Source organism: Hyalella azteca, unplaced genomic scaffold (genome assembly GCF_000764305.2).
Source record: "Hyalella azteca isolate HAZT.00-mixed unplaced genomic scaffold, Hazt_2.0.2 contig8489, whole genome shotgun sequence".
NCBI lineage: Eukaryota > Metazoa > Arthropoda > Malacostraca > Amphipoda > Hyalellidae > Hyalella > Hyalella azteca.
The window spans coordinates 1-15193 of NW_025938580.1; the positions used below are offsets into that span (position 1 = coordinate 1).

At 39.4% G+C, this 15193-nt stretch overlaps 1 protein-coding gene across 1 annotated transcript; it reads left to right on the forward strand.

Moving 5' to 3' along the window:
* Positions 1–1447: 1447 nt before the first annotated feature.
* On the forward strand, positions 1448–15041 carry LOC108676286 (corticotropin-releasing factor receptor 2-like; the record flags this gene model as incomplete). Its single annotated transcript, XM_047881654.1, has 4 exons — positions 1448–1647; positions 3065–3273; positions 4453–4584; positions 14729–15041. Coding segments are annotated over 4 exons (854 nt in total), but the record flags the coding sequence as incomplete, so codon positions are not given.
* Between the last annotated feature and the right edge of the window lie 152 nt (positions 15042–15193).

The window sequence follows — 15193 nt, forward strand, 5'->3', positions numbered from 1 at the left end:
TCGTGGGCTACGCGGCCTCAATAGCGGCCCTCGTCGTCTCCCTCTGCATATTTTTCTACTTCAAGTGAGACCATCACACTCAGAGAATTCTGTGAAACTTTGTCAAAAGGGCGGTGCGTTTTCTGTTTTTTTTTTTGGGGTCATCCTGACGGGTCTTTCCTTGAAAATTAACGTGTCAGTGATGCGTGTAGATAATGTCTCATTATTAGGACGATTTGACCCACTGTCTTTTCTGAAGCCACAGATAGCAACGAGCACTCGTTTAAAGTCCTAAATTAGGTCTTGTTAGCAGATGTAAGGTAAAGCGCTCATGTAAATTAATGGGTAATGTTGTCCAATTAGTGACACACTTTCTTTCCCGCAGCACGAGCAATCGAAAGTTGGCAAAGACATGAAAACCTGAAGTTTGCAATCTTCCATGCATTCTCCCTGAAAAAGTCTAAAGAAAATTGGAAATAGTTAAATTAATGGATTAAGAACGTTCCATTAATGGATTATGAATCTTCCATTAATGAATTAAAAACGTTCCATTAATGGATTAAGAACGTTCCATTAATGGATTATGAATTTTCCATTAATGGATTAAGAACGTTCCATTAATGGATTATGAATTTTCCATTAATGGATTAAGAACGTTCCATTAATGGATTATCAATTTTCCATTAATGGATTAAGAACGTTCCATTAATGGATTAAGAACGTTCCATTAATAGATTAAGCACGTTCCATTAACGGATTCTCGTCGTCGTTTCAATCGTTCGGTCATCATTATAGAAGTTCACTACAAAGGCGATGCAAGACATATAGCCAGTGAGCTGAATTACGAACAGTGCGTTGTCTAAATAGCGACGTGATTTCTCATTTTATTGCTTAAGTTTACTTGTTTTTAATATTTGATCTGAAGCTCTGAACCAACCACGACATGATATATGTTTAGCTTGAAAATTCCAGCTCTCGTATGATGGGAAACGTTAATTAATTAATAATACAGTCAAAGATTTGCTAATGAGATCATATAATTGAGTTTACTAAATTTTTATGCTCGGACTTCAAAATTATTTTATTTTCATTCATATAGTAAAACTGTAAATTATTCATTATATTTGTGTGATTCTGTGTGTGAATCGTTGCTTTACTCTTTTCTTACTGAGTTCAGGAGAAGACGTTCTGTTTGTGTCAGGAGCCAAACAATCATCGTGGGTATCGCTGTCCCGTGTTTCTGGTGCCCTACCATGCCCATGTTTCAGATACCCTGCCATGCCCATGTTGCAGGTGCCCTACCATGCCCATGTTTCAGGTGCCCTACCATGCCCATGTTTCAGGTGCCCTGCCATGCCCATGTTTCAGGTGCCCTGTCATGCCCATGTTTCAGGTGCCCTGTCATGCCCATGTTTCAGGTGCCCTACCATGCCCATGTTTCAGGTGCCCTACCATGCCCATGTTTCAGGTGCCCTACCATGCCCATGTTGCAGGTGCCCTACCAATGGCTACCATGCCCATGTTTCAGGTCGCTGAAGTGCACGCGGGTGAGCATCCACAAGAATCTGTTCGTGTCGTTCCTGGTGAACAACGTCCTGTGGCTCGTGTGGACCACCGTAGTCACCAGCAACACCCGCGTGCTGCTGCTCAACCCTGTGCGTCGTCCAAGTATTGAATATTAACTTAAATTGTGATATAATTATCGTAGGACAAGTGTAATAATAGTTAACAATAGTGTAAGCAGAAGGAAATGTGAAAAAAATGATTCATGTGAAATAGTAAAAATTTTGATGCTAAGTTTCTGGTGAGCACCATACCGTAGTCACCAGCAACACCCGCGGGCTTCTGCTCAACCCTGTGCGTCGTTTAAGTACTGAATATTAACTTGAATTGTGAAATAATTATCTCAGGAAAAGTGCATTAATAGTTAGCAATAGTGTTAGCAGAAGGAAATGTGAAAAAAGTGATTCATGTGAAATTGTAAAAATTTTGATGCTAAGTAACATGCATGGTCCTGCATGGGTTGTAGAGACTGGAAATTTGGTTGGGGTTTTAATTGTTGCATTATTGGAGGAAGTAGAAACAAAGGGAGTTTAATGGGGTGGAAATTTCAGGAAGTTGAGGTGAAACTTAGTGTGGTGAGAATAGATTATGTTTTAGATAATTATTGATAATCACGCCAATTATCAATTCTGGGTTTTGAATTAAAGGATGCGAGTCCGGTGCGAATATATTTCCAATGGGACGCCGACGAGGTCACTTCTTTGATCGTGCATCGTATGTGATAAATATCGGGCTTGATGTCCAATAAATTGAATCTAGATGAAATGCAAGCAATCGTCTAAGGAACGAATGGGACTAAATTTCTAAGTCGATTACTACAAATTTTGAAAATATTATTTCTTGACGAGATCGTCGCAATCGCAGTTCGAGTGTTCTCACACTGAACATTCATACACTGCTTGTTCCTACATATCAAGCATTGAAGTACAAGCAAAAGCTCCAGTATCATCTCTAGACAAGCCTAATTTTGGCAATTTGTAGAAAAATTAGCGACAAATGATCATTTCACACATTCTCTTCTCCATTATTATATCGCATCATTTGAATGCACTGACCCATAATTATGTTTCTGTAATTTTTCTACATTTTTACGCACAGTCAATAATTTATTTTATTAAAAGTTAGAAATATCGGCCACTATACTAAACTATGCCATAAAATCGAAGAAGCGCTGGGTCAGATGTTGTCATAGCTTCTCTTGTGGAAGAAGCCTCATGCTTCCTACACTGACGAAGTCAATAATGTTAAAGACATCGGGGATAATAAAACAACACTTAAATTAATATAGTTCCTCGATTTTATTTGAATTTTGTGATTTATACCTTGAATTTATAAGAAGTTTACAACCCTCGTCTGAGTTTACACTGCGTTGCTCACCCCGCGCTGTGCAGATGTGGTGTCAGCTGCTGCATGTGCTCATGCACTATTTCCTGGTGAGCACCTACTTCTTGATGTTGTGTGAGGGCTTGTTGCAGGTGTGGTGTCAGCTGCTGCATGTGCTCATGCACTATTTCCTGGTGAGCACCTACTTCTGGATGTTGTGTGACATTGATGAGAATATTTTCTGCCGTTAGCTGCTGGATGGACGAGAGCTCGTACAACTACTTCATGTCCCTGCCCGTGGTGCTGTCCATGTTCCTCAACCTCGTCTTCCTCGTTAACATCGTCCGCGTCCTCGTCACCAAACTGCGGGCTGCCAACGCCCCGCCAACCCACGCTGCCACCAGGAAGGTCACATTATTATTTTAATATCATATGCCGATCAGTTAAAGTTTAATTCCAGATATTTATTTTCATTGTGTGGGTAAAACCGACTAGATAAGGTAAAGAAGAATAGTTCATACATATGAAAAAGTTATTATTTTAAGCAAGAAGAAAATAAAAGTTAATTCCAGATGTTTATTTTCATTGTGCGGGTAAAACAGACTATGTATAGAAAACGATTAAAGTTTATTTCTAGGTGTTTATTTTCATTGTGTGGGTAAAACCGTCTATGTATAGGGATACGATTAAAGTTTAATTCTAGGTGTTTATTTTCATTGTGTGGGTAAAGCCGACTATGTATAGAAAACGATTAAAGTTTAATTCTAGATGTTTATTTTCATGATGTGGGTAAAACCGACCGTGGGTATCTTAATATCTTCATAGTACTTCCTGCGTGACGAACAAATGAGTTCTAGTACGGTACTTCATCTAGTCGGCGATGAATGAATGGGTCATAGGGAAACAAAAAATAGTTCACACTAAAAAAACATTAGGATTTCATGCAAGAACAAAATGACATCCATGTTCCGGCCATTTATTGGTTGTTTAATAGTTAGTTTCATTGTTTTTGCTCGAGACGCTTCAGTCCCAGGCCACTCTGGAACGTCTTCGTAACATTCCGCCGCCCTCTGTCCCAGCAGGCATGTGACACGATACCATGTCACTGTCATTGCCGAGAAAATAATATATGTGGGAATTTTTTAGTGGAGCATTAATAGCTAATATTTTCACAGCTTACACTGTATTTTCGCTCTCAGAAAAATGAATGGGTTATTTTGTCCAAATGGGATAGTGCGGCGGCACGCCCTTATGTCCACAGCACGAGCAGCGAGAGAACTTAAATCTGATACTCATTCAAACATGGAAAAAATCTCACGCATTTCACGCATTTCTTTGAATAAAGGTTCACGGACGGCCCATTCTTCGATCAACATTCTGATTTCTTGTATTTTCACAATGAAAGATGTGAAGCTTGGAGTTAACATCTTTTCTATCGTCGAAGATTTACAATATTTTTCATGATTTGCTTATTAAAACAAGACAATTATAGCTCGAATTATTCATCTGATAGTTGTTGTTGTTGTAAGGTTCGCTCGGATTTATTTCATGCATTAACCATGTCAAAGCTTCCCTCTGAACCCTCAGGCGGTGAGGGCAACCCTCATCCTGGTTCCCCTGCTTGGCCTTCACTATCTCCTGACGCCCTTCAGGCCTTCATCAGGCTCCGCCATGGAGAAGTCCTACCTCATCCTCTCCGCCATCGCCTCATCCTTCCAGGTGATAATTGTATTTATTTATCGTTTTATCGTATCGTATTTATTTATCGTCCTTCCAGGTGATGTTATCAATATAATATTTATTGAAGTCTTCCATGAGAAGAATGTGTAGGGAAATATTCCCTACGCTGGAGGTAATCCTCTTCTAGGAATGATCAAAAGTTAAGCGCTAAACAGGATAGAAAAAGTGATTATAATATCAATTTAGGCATTTTAATAAGAATTTATTCACAGCTTCGTATTCGAGGCAGTTTCTTCATTTTCAAGACAGTTTGAAATCCATTTAGAAAGATGCGTCCAGGTTTAACTTAATTTTAGGAAGAAAAAACCTAATATCTCTATATTTAAGATTTCTGGCAATGACCGAATGAAAAGTATTTATTAAAGCTATCTATGTAAACTATACACTTCTCTACATATATTTAATATTTGTATATTCTAACTTGCTTGTAAATTAAGGCAGATAGATTTTCTTTATTAGAATTTTGCCTGCGTCTATATTGCCTATCATGAAGTTAGATTTCACCATATTCATGTAGAATTTCATGGTTTAATAGGTTTTAATAGGTTCGCTACTGTTCAATTTAGGGAATTCATATTTCTGCCCTACGTTGAGACACCTACGCGGTCTTATCATCAGGAGCCCTGGCATTAAATGCAAAATTTATAACCCACTAATTTAGGCTTCTAAAATTAGTCAATAATTGTTGAACTCATTTTTGTTCTAATTTGAACAATTTAAACAATATTTTCAGCTAATTCAGTGCAAAAATGAGCTATTTTGAATTATTTTGTATTTTATGCTGAGTGAACAACAATTAGATATTCCTGGATACATTTTTTCTGCGTAAATGGCTACCGCCTAAACATTGTAAGCCCCTTTTAGGAAATAGGTAATATTATAACACTGCAGTGTCACTACATCCCGAACTTAACAGTGACAAAGATAATCTGCTCACTATCGAGTCAAGCTTCCTACGAAGCTGCCTCGTCACTATAACCTAATGGGTGATTGTACACGATAACCACGCAATCTCCTCAATTTAGCCGCAATCTCATCACAATCTCTGAACTTGGCAAGATAAGAACTTGGTCGACGCGCCTGTGCTGATGATTGATGCGCGTCGCGGCTTACAGAGACTCGTGCGTCACTCACGGCAAACTTGGGAAAATATAAGTCGAATTTAGAGCACACTGGCTGTAAAAAAAATCAATTATAAATCCACTTATTAATTCTCAGTACGTATTTGGATTTCACCATGTACAATTCAATTTTTAAGATCGCTTATGGAGATAATAATATAATATCATAATAAAATGTGTGAAAAGAACAACTTCGAAGGTATGTTTACCTGATGATTCCCAAACATTGAAATCGCGGACTGCACCTCGATCAGGTTCCGCGTTAAAGACATCATCAATAATGGTAGTTTTCATTCAGTCGTTTCAAACTTGACAAAGCATCTTACATTTTAGCAAATATCTCAATATGATAGCATGTATCGCTACAGGTTTTGGCTTCCGTTCACGTCCTTCAGTTTTCAAAACACACGCTATAGCATTAAAACTTAAGCGATAAAAATCATGGCAGAAATATTGGCTGAGCTTCAATCGCCTAAAGTGTGCTTAAATCATAACGATTATGGGTGAGAGGGCGGGTTACCATCCTAAAGCGTGTTGTCGAGACCGTAATATTAACATCACAATTTGTGTTGACGAGACTGCGGTATTTCCTTCAAAATTTGTGTTGATGAGACTGCAGCATTTCTATTACTTGTGAAGGCTTCTCAATACATTGTTCACCGTTTATATTAGCTGCACAACGTTCAGTATTAATTAGTTACGCAGCAGCTTTGGTCTCTGCAGCCAGATGCATCGCTGAAGTTAACGGTTGTAGATTTGATTAGCCATGTCTTAATAATGGTGTAAGTTTTGATTTTTTCGTTGGTTGATCATAGTTGGAATTCGAAATTCATAGCATTGACGCTGAAATTCTTGATATACGGAAATGAGATGTCACGGGGTGATTTTATAGCGAATCAAATTTCGGAATATAGCTCCAAATGTTCGTCATATATGAGAATATGAGCATTCCTGTTATGATTTCAAGCAATATGGTAGCACAGAAACAGTGCATTGTTGCTTACAAATGAATTCTTTTGCTTTTCTTCTCGCTGTTCATGAAAGGTGCTCCGACACCATTTGATCCGTATATATGGAGCAATTTAGAGTGTTTACACACACAAACTTCACAAATGATTCTCATGATTTTAAATAACGCAATTCGCAATTCTTTTTATTTAATAATTTATGGACATTTTTTCAATTTAGAGATGCCATGAAGTAGGTGGAGTGGCAAAATTAATAGTCAGTTATTAAACGCGAATCTTTTTTCTTCTTAAAAAAGACTTGATTGTCGGCTTCAGATATGAGGCAATGAAATGATCACACCTTATTTATTGCTAGTGTTTAGAGGTAGCCATAATTTTGCTTGGTGCACTCAGAGGAATGAGCGAGTCTGTGTCCAATTAGCGATGCATTTTTTGCTCCTGAGCGGGTTATCCTGAAGTAGTTTTGCCCGGCAAATGAGCGTATCACTGCTACAACCGCTCATGACTCGTGCTGTGGGCAAGAAACTGTGTCACCATTTCAACAATATTACCCATTCTTTTTTTCTGAATGTTGACATCAAGCAGATTGTGGCTTAGACGGGTCAAGGTCGAGGTCAAGGTCAAGGTCAGCGGCCTAAGTACACGTAGCGGCCTTAGTACACGTAGCGTGTTAAATAATGGCCTAATGGCTTATTTCTCATCTATGATTGGTTGGTTTCACTTAAAAAGCCGTCACTGATTGGCTGACGAAGTTATGAACATTATCACGAAAGTATTAATGAGAGCACGGCTGATGAAGAGCTGGGCTGGGCCTACACTTTCTAAAAAAGTTAAGAGATCGTAAGTTCATCAGCCAAGTATATAAGACCCATTAAATTTTCTGAGCGTAGACTGTTCTCTAAGCTATCATGTATCAATTTCCACATACATTCACTTTCAGCTATATTATATGAAGCCATCATAAAAGTAAAGCAAGCCTTTTAATTTTAAATGAGTCAGGAATACTCCGTCTACTCCGTCCCTGCAGTATTCATGAAAGTTAAATTTTTAACTTTCACGACCTGTCACTGCGTTTCAAGCAAACAATTCGGATTGTCAAGACTTATCGATAGGTTCTTTTTGCATTTTCTCAAATGGCATATGTTTTTGCCGTTGAATTTGCATATTCTGCGTAGGTCCGAAGACTGTGCCAGTTCATGAAATTTAGGTCGAAATAAAGTAATATTGTTTCCATTAATAGAGTTAATAAGTTCGTGTTCGTGGAATCTGCTTGTATATCCATTAGAAATGAAGTACATAAATAATGAAACTTGAATTCAAATAAATTAATTGGTTATGAATATTTATAATGAGGTCATGTTATGGTTATAATTCGTATGTGTAATATTCGCCGATTGAAATATCGAAGAGTAAACTGAAATGCCGAATCAGAGACACAAAAAGGACTCATTTCAAGATCAACTTGATTAAAACAGCAAGTTGTCTAAAAGTTTCTGTACAACTTACGTTATCATTTTCTGAAATATTCGGAAATGTAGCACCATGGCATATTGCCCATTTGTAAATAAGACTCAATGCACAAAAAAACGCTCATCGAATTCAAGTCGTCACTTGGAAAATTCATCTTTTTTGGCCAGATAAAAATAACAGTGACATCTGTCTAACAACTCTCATTTAATATTCGTGTTCCTGAAAATTGAATTATTAGCGCACTCGTTGATAGGGAAAATTTTTCAGAAGGCCAAAGCCCAAATATCTGAACAGAATCATTCGCGTTTTGCTGAAAAGCAAAAATGCAGTAGAGTAAGTCTTATTTTTTCAACGCATGCCGGAGCTTTTCTGAATTTTCTATATTCTGAATTCATTTACATTTTTGTATAACACGGTTGGTTAATGACCAGAGAATTCGTCAAATTAAATTTTCAGGGTCGAACAATATTCTTCAGATACATTAGTTGATCAAAATGCAGGTTCAAGGGAGTAATATCAATTTATTAACGACGTTTCGAATGTAACAACATTCATTTTCAAGTTATAGGAAGCATTGAATACAGAAATTTTGATGGAAATAAGTACATGATACAAGTAAATAGGATACAACAAGAAAATTTGGAACCGTGAAAATAATTCCAAAACAATCTCAAAGTTTAGAAAATCAGGTAGTTATGAGATGATAGATGCAGTCCAATCCGCAGAAAAGGGCTTCAGCTATCGTCGGTCGGATAATGTCTGGCCACTGCATGATGACGATGCTGGTGGGTTCCTCCAGCACAGTGCAAATGACAGTCTCGTTGAGATTAACGTTGTCGAGAGTGTCACGGGACCAATTGATTTCATCGCGGATCTTGAGATGAAGTTGCTCGATTGTGATGCTTTGAGACCTGGTCTGGTTGCGCGCTTGTCTCAGGTGGCAGGATAAACGGCTGCTCAAAGTCGAAGTGGAGATACAGCACCTACTTACATGATACAGCACCTACTTACATCCCAGTTAAAATTTTGAGCCGAGACCGGCGCCGGGTTTAGCCGGGCTGGTCGCGCTTTAGCAGGATGGAGCCGTGAAACTATAACTGGCCATCTATCCCTAAAACGGCGCTGCGCCATGGTTAATATAGAGACAAAATTCTAGCAGCTCGGCAGGGCCGGAACTCCCCGCTGTTTTAGCGCTGGTACTTGGATTGCCCGGCAGGGAGCTAAACAGAGCAGCTAAGCAGGCCGTGCATGGGGGGGGGCATTGAGAGAGGGAGGAGAGGTAGGGGTAAGAAACAGCTAGTGGCGGGAAAATGAGCTTCATCCTTCATCTAGTTCATCCGCATAGTACGTTATTTTGGGTCAATTTATGGTGCCAGTTATGATATTTATTTCACGTCAGTATTATAATACTTTGAATTACGTAAGAATTTTATATGCTCTTACAGTTTTAACACGCAAACAGAAACGTTTACGGTCATTCACGCGTTGCCAAAGCGAGATATCAATCAGTTTATCATGAGAAAGTTTTCTAACTTGGATTTACAGAAAACCCGTTAATAACAGTAAATGTTAGAGCAAAGAAAATACCAAGGAAATTCACCATTTATCAATAAAAACGTGTAAGCCAGCACCATCATCAGTTTATAAATTGATCGAATATCCCTGCGTTTCGGTGCTGGTCTCCGAAACGTTTTCATCGAAGATATGGTGAATTTATTTGGCGCTTTCTTTGCATTAAAACTCTTCGAGAACTTGCTATTTCAGCAGACTAATGATTTGAGTGCTTTGTTAATTTTCCTATCAAACTATCGAATGACATGAAGCTAATGCAATAGGATAATTTACTTAACAAATTTAGCTCTAATATTCACTTTTATCTAACTGACGGGATCATACGAATGGCTACTTTGTTCATTTCTTGAAATTAGTGCATTACGAATAATATCTATCAAGTTCAACGAAGGATAATTGAACGTAATGCCGTAAACGTATTGTGGCATCCGTATTCTAGTTAAGTAGTTCATAGAGCCTAAGCTGGTAAGGTGTTCGCGTGGCCAAGGTGGTACAGGCGTGGACTACGACGCGGAGGATCTGCGTTCGATTCTCGGGGCTACCGTCGACGTTTTCAGATAGTTCATAGCAGTGAGTAGTTTGATGTATATAGTTCCTCGATAATTGAATGTGTTAGTTTCTAAATACCATTGTTAATGTCAATACGATATAAATGTCAAAAATCAATGCCAATACAACCTGTCATTGCAAGAGAGAAGTCTAGGTGATCTCAGAGAGCGAAGGAAAAATTTTTTAAATCGTTGACAAACGGTAACGCATAACTGCCGCATACACTGCCAGAGCCGCCCCAGAGCGGGCGTTGGGCTGGTTTGAGCAGGCGGTGCTCAGTGAGGGCTGCGTGACGGCAGGACAGAGCACACCTAGGCAGGTATTCAGAGGTGAATTAGCGCTGCTACGCGGCTGGCGATATCGTCTCTAATGCGGACATTTCTGCTCTATCGCGGCTCTGTCGCGTCCCTACGTCGGCTCTGCAGCCGGCGGCGGCCTGCTCTATTCCCTGCCCTAAATTTTAACTGGGATGATACATCACCTACTTACATGATACAGCACCTACATGTATGATCCAGCACCTACTTACATGATACAGCACCTACTTACATGATACAGCACCTACTTCCATGATACAGCCCCTACATGTACGATCCAGCACCTACTTACACGATACAGCACCTTTTTACATGATACAGCACCTACTTACATGATGCAGCACCTACTCACATGATGCAGCCCCTACATGTATGATACAGCACCTACATATGTGATCCAAGACCTACTTATGTGACATGCAAGAACCGGTACTATCAAATATATTGTAGTTACACGTTCGTTACTCTGTCAAATTACTGACGGCTTCTCGAGCTAATCCCACTAATCATAAACGTCATATTGGCCGCTACATGTACGCAGGCCGCTACGTTCACATAAAAGAGTTTTGATGGTAACTGTTACAGATAAGAATGAACACTTGAGTTTGTAACAGTTACGAATTTCTACCAATTCTTATTAAAACTGCACAGTCTCACTTGTTCTCGCTCCACCTGAGCACTACCATTTGATTCCGTTTCAGCTGCACAGACCCATTTCTTTTCACTCCATCTGCGCACTCATATTTGTTTTTGTTTCAGTTGCACAGTCCCACTTGTTTTCATTCCAGCTGCACAGTCTCAACTGTTTATGTTTCAGCTGCACAGTCTCCACTGTTTTCGTTTCAACCTCGCATTGCGTCTTTCAAGATTTTAATTAATTCGCACGAAAATTTGTAACTCATGGCCTGTCATGGCTGCTTTTTCTTCACATGTCGAATAACAGTCCTTGGTTATCAGGCGTATGAGGAGAATCAGTTAATGTGACGTTAGAAAATTTGGAGTGACCACTAGAGGACTCAAACTCTTGGTTGAACACGTTAATAAAGAACACAGTGAAAGAGAGCTCCTAACTTAAAAAAATAACATAAACGAAGAATTGATTGCCGACCAACCAATTCCGACAACTGCCACTGTGATACTGACCTCATCATAGCGGCCTAAATTTTTACAATAAAGGCATCCCGCAGCAGCCTTTTCACTTGATCTCAGTCCCTGATACTTTATAGTTTTCTTCTAATTGTAAAGTTGTAGGTTTTTTCATAGTTTAAGAATTTTTAAGTTTGTTTTCAGTTTAAAATATGTGCAATGTGCATTCCTGTTTTTATGTTTTTTATCGTCTCTTTCACTCATTCCTTTACTTCCGTTGTCCTTTTATCTGTTAGTCTACCAGGCTGTCTACTGTAAGATTTATTTTTCATGCATAGTAGACTGCAGGCGAGGAGAGGTTTGTGGCGTTATTTCCGTTTCTCAGTGCCGTGCCGAGGTGTGTGTGACGTCACCAACAGAACTGGGCCTATACTTTCAGAAAAAGTTAAGAGATCGTAAGTTCATCAGCCACGCATTGACGGCCTTCCAAGAAAAATCCACCAATCCTAGATAAGAAAATAGAGCGTAAGTACTTACGTTCAGTTAGCGAGTTTTGAAAGTATGGCCTCTGGTAGGTTGACATCCAAGATATTGCGTACGAGCAGCAGTTTGACAGATAGTACCGCAGCTTTGGCTGGCGGGACAGCTGCTTCTGGACATTCATGAATTACAGAACTAAAAATTACAATGAAGAAATTACAACATACCTATAAATTATAATAACGAATTATTGAAGTGATAATTAAGTACTTCATTGAAACGATGAGCTGATCAACAATTAATTATGCAGCTCAGCACAGCGATATCGGTCAGAAAACACAGTCAAGTTTGTTGTTGAGATTTCGACAAGTGACCTCCCAGTCAATCAGGTCTTGATCGATCGATGAAGATTAGGGCGGATCGATGAAGAAATTAATGCAGATTCTTGCTCGATCAACATGGGCAAATCTCCATTTGGAGTGGGCAACGGAGAGGGCAATGTCGCGGGGCGCAACGACGATTATTGAGGAATTTTCTATGCAGATTCGGCGAAGATCGTCGAAGTTTCTGCACCTGATAACTTGTTGAACCGAATAATCTGCACCGATCGATGTCGAATCTACACTAGCTGAAGTCGAATCTGCATTAATCGATGTCGAATCTACATTAATCGATGTCTAATCCATAAAATTTTTTTTCTCTCTCTCCGAGATCATCGACACGTTACCGTTCACTATGACATGTCAGATTTTATGGTCTTTGCTGTCGCACATTTGCATCGTATATATCAATTACAATCTCACAAATTCAATTACTAATGATATAGAGAAGTTACAAGTAATTCACAGCTAAGTTCTCTTACCGGATAAACGTTGACTGCAGCTCCGAGATTCGAACGCGGGAAATTCGCGTCCAAGTTTATGCCTCAGCCCACACCAAGACACCTTACCACAGCGAGCTCTATCAACTACATACTGTAACTAAGAAACGAATGGCTTGCAAGCGTCAGGTGAATTATAGAGGAATAGCCACATTTGTGGTGGAACTGTTTAAAGATTATTCATTTATATATATTTTAGAGGAATGAACGCAGTTTCTATTCAATCGATAAAATAATATTACTCGTATTGTAAAGGAGACAAGCACTATTTCTCTTGCCACTTTTTATTATTTTCGGGCAATCGAAATGCCGTTACTTCTATATTTCCTAAATTTATTTTCAAGTAAGTTCTCTAGTTTGTATAAATTTTGTATTAGAGCTGATTAATTTACATCGAAATTTATTTCTCAATTATTTATTCCCTCAAATCAGCCTCGTTGAAAAACTGATGCAAATTTGTCATGGTTAATGGAGCATGCTAGAGCAGCTGTAAGAAAATGTTTTGAATATGAACTTTGAAGAAGTTTATGATGGGATCTTTTTAAATAAAAATGTAGTTAAGCTTTGAAGCAGTTTATTTGTACGACTGTTAGTCGATAGCATGGGATTTATATCATGCATGTAAAAAACGTTTTCTTTACACTCACGTTAGAAAAAAAATTTTAAGGCAAACTAATCTATATCTCCTGAACATTATTAAGGTCAAGGTAACATTAAGGCTTAAACGTTCCTCTTTGCAGAAGCGTTCAAACTTGGAAAGCTAGTAAAACACTTACGTATTTCCAAGTATTAAAATAATTACGTGGTATAATAATCGTAACTGACATCAGAAATCTACCCGACATAGCGCATGCTAACTATTGAACTAGATTGAACGCAATTTTGAATAAAATTTTAACTGGGTAATCATAAATTAAAGTGCATATCAATTTCCGATCAATTATTCTATTAGATTGAATAGCCAATCGACATGTTTTCGCATGAATTTTTCGGTTTGCTCTGTAAAGTTGCCCACACTCAGATACTTCGATCTGCAACGATAAACCCACAGTCGACAGTTCGCCATGCATCTGCATAGATTATTCAAGGAAATTCTACTTCTAAATCTTCGAGCGGTCGGATCACCCGCGATATGCAGTAACCCACACTAATCGACATCGTTGCCCACATTGGTGATTGACTGGGCTCGTCAATCAGGGGCTGTTGAGTGCAAATAATCAGGGACAAAAGTATTGTGGTTACGAGGCAAATGAGTATATAGTTTGTCGATCAGCTGGTGCAGTCAAGCACTATCAGCTTCTATTTAAAGTTTCAGTGTTTCTGTAATCAGAAGCGGCCATATTTTTGGCTACCATGACTTTCATCAAAAGGCCAGGTAAGTGATTTACTCAGACGACGTGTTGACGTGTTAGACTCAGAAGGAAATTAGAAGATTACTATTGACCAAGTTGATGTTCATGGTCACGTTTTAAGCATGTACGACCGAGGCCAAGACGTGAGGTAAGTGCTTCACTGAGATGACGTGTTGACGAGCAGGAATTGACCAAGTTGATGTTCATGGTCGCATGCTAAGGTCATAGTTCATGGTAGCATTCTAAGTTCATGGTCGCTGTTAAGCATGTACGACCGAGGCCACGACGTGAGGTAAGTGCCTCACTGAGATGACGTGTTGACGAGCAGTACAAGGCGAGCCTGGCGGACGGCCTCACGCAGGTGACGGCCTTCAACGCTGCTGGGGACGAGGATGACGTGTGGCCGTCGCTGAGTCCCCGACCGTCCCCGTGCGCCTCGCCGTCCCCTCAGGCCTACGGAGGGGACAAGCCTCACGAGGGGGGACGCCAGCTGTCCCCTTATGGCCCAGTCCCTGCAGCGGCCAGAGCAACTGAAGAACGCAAAGGCAAAATCCCAAAAAATAAAACAGACTCGGTTTCCCCCGTACAAGAGGGGTCAAATATCGAGAAACAGCCAAACCAAGAAGAAATTCGAACAAATCGTGATAATGGAATGTTTTAAAAGAAAGTCGTGCTCAACAAAGTTCTGATCCAGTCAATTATAAGGATATTAGTATAATTGATGTTACCGGAGATAAACCGTCGCATATGTTGGCATCGAAATGAGTGTCGTGATAGCTGGGGCGGAAGTGGG